Raw genomic sequence first — 10995 nt, 5'->3', positions numbered from 1 at the left:
ATCAGAGGATAGCAAGTTCGAGTCCCACTGCAGTCAGCATGTCGTTGTGTCCCTGGGCAAGACACTTCACCCCAAACTTGCTCTTGTGGGGATTGCCCACAGTACTGCATGTATGTAAGTCGCTTTGGATAAAAGCGTCTAGCAAGGGAAAGGTAATGTAATGAGCGGCAGAGGTCGGATGGCACATACAGGTAGACCAGCCAGGAGGGAGTTGAAGTAGTCTAGGCGTGAAATGACGGGAGCCTGGACCAGAACCTGCGCTGCTTTCTGCGTCAGGAGGGGACGTATCCTCTTGATGTTGTAAAGAGTGTATCTGCAGCAGCGGGATGTTTGCAGTGAAGGGCAGTTTGTTATCTAGGGTCACACCCAGATTCCTTGCAGTCTGAGTCGGGGAAACAACAGAGGGGCCGATGTTGATTGTTAGGTCAAGAGTAGGACAATCTTTTCCTGGAAGAAAAAGCAGTTCAGTCTTGTCAAGGTTGAGCTTGAGGTGGTGAGCAGACATCCACTGAGAGATGGTCAGTTAGACAAGCAGAGATGCGTGCGACGACCTGGGTCTCTGAGCGGGGAAAGGACAGAATTAATTGGGTGTCGTCAGCGTAGCAGTGGTATGAAAAACCATGCGAGCTAATGACAGATCCGAGCGAGTTTGTGTACAGAGAGAAGAGGAAGGGACCGAGGACAGAGCCCTGAGGGACCCCTGTTGATAATTGACAAGGGTCGGACCCTCTCCAAGTTACCCTGTAGGTGCGGTCTTTGAGGTATGAGTTGAGGATGGAAAGTGCAGAGCCTGAAACTCCAAGTTCGTGGAGAGTGCGAAGGAGGATCTGATGGTTCACCGTGTCCGTGTCGAATGCAGCAGACAGGTCCAGAAGGATGATGACAGAGGAGAGGGAGGCTGCTTTAGCAGTGTGCAGTTCCTCAGAGACAGCAAGGAGGGCAGTTTCTGTTGAGTGACCTGCCTTGAAACCAGACTGGTGCGGATCCAGAAGGTTGTTCTGATGGAGATAACAGGAGAGTTGTTTAAAGACAGCGCGTTCAAGTGTTTTAGACAGGAACGGGAGGAGAGAGACAGGCCTGTAGTTTATAACATCAGANGGTTTCATAGAGCTAAAACATTTGAAGTGCTACTCAACTGGCTTTAGATAAGCCAGTCCTCTATTAGTATATAAGTGCTTTGTTAATAGTTCTATCGCTCGAAGTGGAGTCAGTTTGCAGTTCCTCAGTGAATAGCAAGAGCAGTTTCTGTTGAGTGACCTGCCTTGAAACCAGACTGGTGCGGATCCAGAAGGTTGTTCTGATGGAGATAACAGGAGAGTTGTTTAAAGACAGCGTTTTCAAGTGTTTTAGACAGGAACGGGAGGAGAGAGACAGACAGGCCTGTAGTTTATAACATCGGACTATATCGGAATATCAGGAGCGATAGTCTGAAGGAGGTTTGAGGGGATTGGGTCCAGAGGACAGGTGATAGGGCGGAAAAAGAAGAGCGAATATCATCAACCTCTTTTTCAAAGTAGTTAACAAAGTCGCTTGGAAGAAGGGAGGAGGGGGAAGGGGCTCTGGGGGGTTCGAGGAGGGTGGAGAAGATAGAAAATAGTTTTTGGGGATTGGAATAGGAACATTGGATCTTATCTTGAAAGAAAGTGCTTTTTGCCTGAGAGATCGAAGCAGAGAAAGAGGAGAGGAGAGCCTGATAGGTTAGGAGGTCGTCATGGTGTTTGGATTCCCACCGTTTCCGCTCTGCTGCCCGAAGGATGGTTCTATTAGCACGCAGTGCGTCATTTAGCCAGGGAGCAGGACGGGACTGACGAGCCTGCCGAGATGTGAGACGACAGAGAGTCCAGAGAGGATGAGAGAGTAGAGAGGAGGGTTTCTGCAGCAGTTAATACGTTAGTGTAACATGTATTTTTTATCCACTTATTTTTTTTAGATCTTTAGTTATCAGGGAAACAACTTCAGATATTCCCAACACCAAACTCTTGTGCGGTTTCTAGAAAAAAATAGTTTATTTCCCTTTTGAGTCTTATTTTCTGTAATTTTGACATCATACTATCTGTCAGTTATAATAAATGTTGCCTAGTTAATACAATAGATTTTTGAACAATTGTACATTGCTAAAAATAAAACTACTGCTCTAAAACGCTTTATGCAATCTTAAAGATGAATGCATGAAAACCAGAAAGAATGAAGCAGCATGAAGGGTTGAAAGGTTTTTATTTCTGTAACAGATTCATTTACAGCAACAAAAACATCCACAGAGCTGCTGCAGCTACAATAAATATTCTCTACTATTCTCTTTCTGCACTTTGATTCTTTAGAGACAAACTCGAGTCAGTGTGAGGAAGTTCAGTTAATAGACTGAATATGACATTTTTTGGTAGTTAGAAATATAATGGAGTTTAATAACAACAGAACTACAAGAGAAGGAAGTTTTCATCAGTCTGCAAGTCTACATTTTGAAAGCTTGCAGGATCAAATTCAGCAGTTTTGTTGTTACCAAACTTTCTTAGAAACACAGAAACCCTACAGGATATAGCAACTTTTATTTTGAAGGAGAAGTGGAGAGAGCAGCCAGTGCCACACAGAGTTCAGTCAAATGTGTGAGCGATTGACAGACGAATATTTGATCGACTCTGTGTGTCCGCTGCTGCAGCTGCAGAAAGAGAATTGTGCGCTTCATTGACCAACACCTGGCGAAAAAAACATTACAATCTGGAGCGTTTTTAAAAGGGGACCGTTTGGCTATATTTACACATGGTTCAAACGTTTTACCAGGCGATGTTTCCATCGTCTGTGTGAACAAGACATAGAGGGTTCAGGTGGGTTTGTCTTGTGTGTGTGTTTCAGACATTGAGGGTCTTTTTGACAGAGAATATGATGTCTTTGATCTGCGGCAGACTGTTGTCCTCCAGGATTTTGGCGTACGGCATGGGGATGTCGACGCCCGTCACCCTGGTGGCCGGAGAGTCCAGGAAGTTGAAGGCGGGACCTTAAAAACACACATAGGAGGTTAAAATATGTTATATTATCCTTTGCCCTTAAATGTTCTCCACACTCACTGTTGATATTTCACATCATCAGCGGAGGGCGCTTTAGGATTTTGAGTTAAGTAATAGCATTGAAAGGGAGACTGTGTTTTCAGCATCATTTAACTGAAAAAAGTACTTTCAACAGTAGGAAACCAAAAGCAGCCCACACTATGTCGTGTTGTTAGCTTAACAGTTAAGTGGAAAAAAGATTATGGGGAATCGCTAAGCCTGCTTTCGACTTCGATCCTTTTACAATTTAGTTTTAAATTATGAGACACCTAACATACTCAAAATCTTTAAATGGGTCCAATGAAGTGCAACAGCTGTGAATGTGTATGTAATAAAATCATACTGATTGCATTTAAAATATTAAAAGAAAAGCTACTACGTTGGACACTTGTCAAATGTATAATGATATCGTCTTATGATATGTATGTATATTTTAGTTGTAGTAGTTCGATCGATTCAACAGTAATCCAGCTTACTTCTTTGTATTTTATACTGTGTATACATACATCTTTCTAGTGTTCATATTTATACATATTATTTCTATTTTGAAATCATGTGCAATGCCTGAAATCCTGCCGTGGTGTTTTAATTTAATTTTCTCAATTTGGGATAAATACATTTCATCTATCAATCCATCCATTACCTTCCATGACCCTGGCGCAGATCTCGGCCCCGACCCCAAACTGAGGCCAGCCTCCCTCCACCGTCACTAGGTGGTTGGTCTTCATCACGCTGGTCTCGATACACTCCACATCCAGAGGGCGGATTGACCGCAGGTTGATCACCTGACACACACACAGACAGACAGGAAGTAGTTATCAGGCCACTGCGCAAAAGCTCATCGGAGTCAGGTAACATCAGATGTGTCTCTTTCTTTTACCTCGCAGTCGATTCCCTCCTTGGCGAGGACAGCAGCAGCGTCCAGGCAGTGACTGACATACCGAGAGTGAGTGACCAGAGTGATACTAGTGCCTGAAACACAGGAAGGAGGAGAAAAAAAAGAGGATTTAGAAATACAGCTCTTTCCGACAGATCTCTCACGACCAGCTCGCATCGAACTTACTTATAATTATGTTTTATAAATCAGTATATTTAAATTTTTTGAAGTGAGCGGTTTATTGGTTGTTAGGATGTTTATTTGGCTAAAGTGTGTTCTACTGTATGTGTGTCGTCCCCAGAAAGAATACCTTATCCTTATTGTGATCCTAATAAAGTATAATAATAAATAATGATAATGATTTCAAGGCTCTCAAGGTCACCGCCCAAGATACTAAAACACAAAACAAAGAGGTCGATATTGATCTACATGCTGGAGATATTTGTTATGATGAGCCATTATGATGATTCATCACAGTGAGGTTGCCAGTTTGGTTTAACATCGAGTCTCACCTTGTCTCTCGACCTTGGCCTTGCCGAAAGGAATGGTGAAATCTTTGGACTGCGACTCCTCTGACATCTCGAAGGGAACGCCGTACATCAGCTCGTTCTCCAAGAACACAACTGCCACACACACACACACACACACACACACACACACACACACACACACACACACACACACACACACACACACACACACACACACACACACACACACACACACACACACACACACACACACACACACACACACACACACACACACACACACACACACACACACACACACACACTTCAGTAAACAAACACGAACCCCCGTTACTTCAAATTAGTGGTGATTCTCTCTGTTGTCTCACCAGGGTTGTTGTCTCTGATGGCAGACTTCAGGAGGCCTTTAGCATCTTCTGCGCTCCAGGGACTCACGACCTTCAGACCGGGACAGTGGCCATACCTGCAAGATGATCAAAACAACCACACTGACTACAAGTTTGAAGATTCATTCTTAATCGACACATTTTATGGCTGAATACAAGTTTGAACGCTCTGCACGTTTTTTTTTATTGTCAATTGATTCTGTTTAAAGCTGGTATTTCTGGACGGTTGCAGTAAAGGACATGGCTACAACATGAATATTAGTATAAGAGTATTTACAGATTTAGATTCCAGTGATGGATGCTTCGTTTCGATTGATGCGTCCTTTGTGTTGACCCGGGGATATTAATAACGTTATAGAAATAACAAATCTACACCAACAGACTGGTACTAGTTATATACTTTTAAAAAAGTTAGTTTGATAAGAAAATAATACATTTATTTAATTTAAATAGTGGAACTGTTATGAGGATTATTTGGGGAGATGTCATGAAAAAAAAAAGATATTGATTTAAAAACCCCAACAGAAGCTTTCATATTTAAAAATACTGACCCAGAACGCCTACTGTTACTTAAAATGCTTCTACTACCGGCAAAAGATAAATAATCCTTTGGGAATTACATTCACCTTTTCATAAATTTGACTGCTAGAGTTCTTTCCCCATGTTTTTCAGCAATTAATTTGGGGGTGAGTAAAATCTATTAACAATGATACAATAGGTATTAGAAGGTTTTAGTAAAGCTATAAATAACTACGGACACAGTATTAAAAGCCAAACGAAAATAGTATCAGGTGCAAGCAGTTGTGGAAAAAGTGCTCAAATTCCTTACTTATGTAAAAGTAAAAATGCTAGAGTCTAAAAATACTCTGAGAGGTCCTGAATTCAAAATGATAATTAAGTGGAAGTACAGACATGTTATCATTGAAATGTACAAGTATCAGAATGAAAAGTTCCCTTTATAGAGAAAGTATTTTCTGTATTTATCACGAACTAATACATTAAAGAGTATTTTAATCTTGTAGTTTGTCATGTTTCGCTTATTGTTAATACTGCGTACATAAGTATTACAGTACATCATCATGTTATTAAGCATATCATTTGCTGTCATTTGTAAAAAAGTACCTTGCAACTATGAGTGTAAAATCGTAGTTGCAGGTAGAGTTGTGGAGTAAAAGTGCAATAGCGTTGTATGAATTTGAGTGGAGTAGAGATAAAAAGAACACAAGTGAAGGGCAAGTCAAAATAGTACTGAAGAACAATACTTAAGAAAATGTCCTTTGTTACATTTCAGTACTGGGTGTAAGTGAACGCACCATGCAGCGAAGCACTGCGAGTGCTGCGCAGCGACGCCGGCGGACGCTCCGTTGGGGCCTCTGAACACGATGGGCACCGACTGCTGCCCGGCTGACATGTAGTACGTCTTGGCTGCAGAGTTGATGACCTGATCGATGGCTTGCATGGAGAAGTTGAAGGTCATGAACTCACAGATCGGTCTCAGGCCAGCCTGCAGGGGACAGAGGTTGAATATTAGTTAAAGAGTAAAGAAAAGTAGTAATTGTTAGAGTTCCTGAAGATAATCAGGCATGATGTTGTTGTCGACCTTCATTAAAATGTAAAATATTTCAAATGTAACAATGTATCATATTTTACATTTGATTTGTTTTATGATGATGTATATCTTGCTGTGATCATACAATGATACACTACAGGATCAGGTCTACACTGTGTGGTGAATCTGAACTACTCGATACAGCATCTGAATTATTTTGTTGATTTCTTTTGTCAAAACAGTCTGGTGAATTTGATGGTTAACTGATAATGGCTTCAGTTCCCTTAACGTTAACGCAGTAAAAAAGAAAATCTAAATATGACATACATTTAAACTGATGTTGATTTATTCAGGTAGCTTAGATGTATTTGCTGCTGCCTCCATCCACAGCAGTACATGTATTTACTTCTGTGCTGGTGCTCAGAATACTCTAGGTCAAACTCTGACTATATACTGTATAGTCGGAGTGCAGGTCTCCCTTGGAAAAGAGATCGTTGATCTCAATGGGATTTCACCTGGATAAATAAAGGCTACAATATAAGTACCACACACATCCCCACTTCATGAAGTCTGAATGATCCCTTCAAAAAAAACAATTTACCTGACAACAGGATGTACAGTGCTGGATAAAACCAGCCAACCTCTTCCACTTCTGCTACCTCCATTATTTATTTTTGCAAGGGCAAAGTCACTGCATGCTGCGCCTCACAAGACGGTTGTGATTGGAGTAAAGAAATGTTACTTTAATTGCCTCACCAAAATGATAATATGTGGAGCCGGAGCCCAGCACTGTGGGAGCAGGTCTTCCTTTGCTAGACCCAATAGGCAATAACCAGATTTCGGAGTTGTGTGATTCACAAAACAAGACGTAAAGTAGTTGTGAGAGACCATTCAAAGTTAAGTTAAAATTGTTATAAATACACCTAGTGGAATAATGCTATTGTACTGTCAGAGAGTTGTGTGTGTTAAGTGAAGTGTTTCCATGGATAAAAACAAAAAGGAAACTCACAAAAGCAGCTCCTACTGCAATGCCGGCAAACCCCATCTGCAATAGAGAGAGAGAGAGGGATGTCAGCCAGCGAAGAAATGTCTTTAGGAAGGACTGTTTAAATGACTCCAAGAGCTGATTCCATTTAGTGCACAAAGGAGAACATTTGTGAAGGGCAAATGTTAAAGAGTCTCACCTCTGTGATCGGAGTGTCGATGATACGTTTGTCTCCGTACTTCTTCCACAAACCCCTGCTCACCTACACACACGCACACAAACACATAGTATTACCATTACAATTACTAAAATTGTATTATTAATCAAAAATGATGGACATAACAACAACCTGTAACAACATTTGAAATTTCTAATATTAAAATATTTTTTGTTTTCGATTGACTGAGTGGATGAAACACCAGATTATGGTAAAAAAAATGTTTCAAACTTTTAACATTTTGCACAAGCCCTGCTTTATAAAACTCATCCTCTGATTCCTGCATCAATTACCTTGTAAGCTCCGTCGTACTGCGCCACCTCCTCACCCAACAGGAACACCCGCTCGTCCCTCTCCAGCTCCTCGTCCATCGCCTGGTTCAGCGCATCACGGACCATCATCTGAAATTAGATGAAACAACAACAACACCGTCAGCCAGAGGACAGCGTTTATTCTCGTGTCTCTCAAATGCCAAGCCATCCAGTAAATGAGGCGTAAGCTGTTTTTCAGTTTTCAGCAATATTTATTCTTCTAGTCTAGAAGATGCATTTAAACCCTCTGAAAAGAAAATTCTAAGGAAATGCAATCAAAGTAAGAAAAGTAGAAGTAGTTACTTGCAATTTTGTATTTTTAACCACTACAGCAACACATATTCCATTCTATGTGTATACAATTTTTATACCTTTACCTTTATTGATCACCATAAAATAAATGTATTTGTTGCTCCAGCAGCATAATGACACAAATTAAGATAAACAGAGGGAGTAAAATAAATAAATGAGTAGTGTATAAGAATATATTAAAAATATATTTAGAATATTTAAGAGCATATGGATTAAAACATCGCAAGGTCAAAGTCTGTATGATGTGCTGTGTGGCATAAGTAGCGATATATTATAACATATAGCATAGTACAGCAATATGACATAGGATAGTAAATACAAGACAATCAAATAGGAAAACAGCATTATATACTATAATAAAATGTCGTACAACACAATATCATTTAGATGGATATATTCCAAATATTGCGTATTGATGATGAATTCAAGATGAAAGCTATTTTTGTTTAACATGATGTGACATCTCTGCTCAGTGACCGGACAACGGCAGAAACCATTACATTTATAGTAGGGAGAGGTGGAACATGGTCCGACTTGCTACCACTAACAATGACAACTGTAGTTTGTCATTACAATTGTGCCTTTAAAACAAATAAAACCTGACAACAGCTGGAGTATTAGCTGTAGCTACAGTTAGCATGCTAGCTGCTAACACTGACCTGTACGGCGGCCGGAGCGCTTTTATGGAACCCTCGCTGTCCCAGAGCCGACACGGCATTCTGGAGAAGAGAAAACAAAGAGACGCCGTTACTGTCACACATCATTAAAACACACAGAACAGTATTTTGGTAGTTAATTCATACCTTTCCTGAGCGGAGAAAGCATCTCACTGAAGCCGCCATGTTGAACCTGTCCTCTGTCGGAGACAAGGCGGGGACTCTACGTAGGTCAGGAGGTTTCGGCCAATCAGAACTGCAGGTTACGTGTTGGGAGGGATTTGCAATAACAAAGGGCCAATCACAGCGGGTCAGAGGAGAAGGAGGCGGGGGAAACTTCGAGAGCGGAAAAAAATAAAAAGACTTCCAAGGACACTGTGCTGTCATGATGTATGGAATGCCAATCGTGACACAATAATAAAGAAAAAGAAGATTGAGCTTTGGAAAAATTAAATGACCAATTCAGAACTGGCACATCACAGTCGCATTTTTTAAATTAATTTTGTTATGGATAAAATATATTTATGTTTGCACACAGATATTGATAAATTGACAATCTAAATAGTAGGTCAGAGATTGATGTCCCCGGAAAGGCCCTGATTACTGGACTGTGGTATAGGCAGTAGGAGAGCAGGAGAAAGAGAGAGAGTGCACTGGTTACGGGGATTGTTGTTAGCATCTGGTGCTGCTAGGTAGCTGCGCTAACAGATACATTATGAGAAGCTTTTTCTACAGGAAGGTGGAGATAGAGCTCTCTCCTGTCAGACTGAGAGACTCTGATAACTACAGCTCAGTGAGGTAAAGGACTGAGTGTTTAGATAGTTAACTTTAGTCTAAGTTATCTCAGTGGATCTCAAACCTTTTGGTCACCATTAAAGTAAACAAGTATTTCCAAGGGACACGTCTATCTATTTAATATAGTTGTAAAAAATCTGACGTGAAATCATTCCAATTGAAAAAAAAATCAGTTGAAAAGGGAACTGATTAGTAAAATATGTATGACTAAAAATAAAAATGTATAGGTAACATATACGGGGGGGAGGCTTTAAGACCGGTGGTAGAGGACCTGCACGCTCACCAATATAAATGAACAACACAAATAAAATAAACCAGATTGAAGCATTTTACATTAAAATGTTTGTCTTTTTAAATCTCCAGCTAAAGACTTGCCTAGGGCAGCAAATTCATGGGTACCACGTGATATCACTGTGTTCTAGCGCCGCCATTTTTGTGTCCGGTCACAGCAAGTCATTACAACAACAGAGAACACGGAGGAAGCAGCAGACGAAGATACATCGTGAATAATAAAGTTTGTGTATATGCCTGGGAGTTGTTGTGCTGTGGGCTGTGACGGTCGCCAGAGGAACCCCGGACTGCAGTTTGTATCGATCCCCAAAGACTTAGACCAGGGGTGCCCAACCTTGTCGATCGCGAGTTGTGTCTAAAAATAGAACAACAATATTCTGTTTTATCTTTAATGTCCTGTAACCTAATCTTCCTGTGCCAAAATAATGCACTTGAACGCATCAAAGTTTTGTGATTGGCCGGCGTGACCCCATGTGTCGGGGCGCGGCTGGTGGGCAATGGGCACTAGTTCGCTGACATTGTGGGTGTCAACAGGAGTGGCCGTACACGCAAGACCGCAATTATGGCAGAAGCAAAAAAGCCCAAAATATATAATTTTCACTCCGAGTGGGAGGATGATTATTTTTTTATCTATTCCAATTCAAAGTCCATCTGTCTAATCTGCAATGCGAGTGTGGCTTTATCGAAGAAGGGTAATTTAGGAGCGGCATTTCAAAACAGTGCACAAATGCTACGAGACGGAATTCCCTTCTAATTCTGCCCGACGCTCCCAAAAGGGGAGGGACCTGAAAGGACAGCTAAATGCACAGCAGCCCATTTTCACCAGGCCCAACAACAAGAGCAAGGCTGCTAGTCTAGTGATGGGATTTATGGCTCTTTGAAGGGAGCCGGATCTTATGGCTCCGTTCCTTTCAAAGAGCCGTTCAAAAGAGCCGTTTTTTTAAAGGGGGCGGGGTTACTAGGTTTATCTGCGAAATAATCACCAGGATAATGACTGACTGTATTGTCAGACCTAATGTCAATAATCTGCATTGTAAACATGACAAAAGGTGGCACCATATTCATGTCAGTGAATGTATTTTGAATG

At 41.1% G+C, this 10995-nt stretch overlaps 1 protein-coding gene across 1 annotated transcript; it reads right to left on the bottom strand.

The window, feature by feature from the left end:
- Nucleotides 1-2197: 2197 nt before the first annotated feature.
- On the bottom strand, nucleotides 2198-9060 carry pdhb (pyruvate dehydrogenase E1 subunit beta). Its single transcript, XM_010786976.1, has 11 exons — nucleotides 8970-9060; nucleotides 8826-8885; nucleotides 7837-7944; nucleotides 7526-7588; nucleotides 7351-7386; nucleotides 6106-6296; nucleotides 4775-4869; nucleotides 4428-4538; nucleotides 3919-4010; nucleotides 3682-3823; nucleotides 2198-2989 (listed from the first exon to the last, which is right to left on the bottom strand). The coding sequence occupies exons 1-11, from the start codon at nucleotides 9006-9008 to the stop codon at nucleotides 2844-2846; spliced, it is 1083 nt and encodes a 360-aa protein (XP_010785278.1). The 5' UTR covers nucleotides 9009-9060; the 3' UTR covers nucleotides 2198-2843.
- Between the last annotated feature and the right edge of the window lie 1935 nt (nucleotides 9061-10995).

The sequence above is a fragment of the Notothenia coriiceps genome, unplaced genomic scaffold (genome assembly GCF_000735185.1).
Source record: "Notothenia coriiceps isolate Sejong01 unplaced genomic scaffold, NC01 NC01_scaffold00029959, whole genome shotgun sequence".
Taxonomy (NCBI): Eukaryota; Metazoa; Chordata; class Actinopteri; order Perciformes; family Nototheniidae; genus Notothenia; species Notothenia coriiceps.
This window is presented reverse-complemented; position numbering and strand designations above follow the sequence as displayed.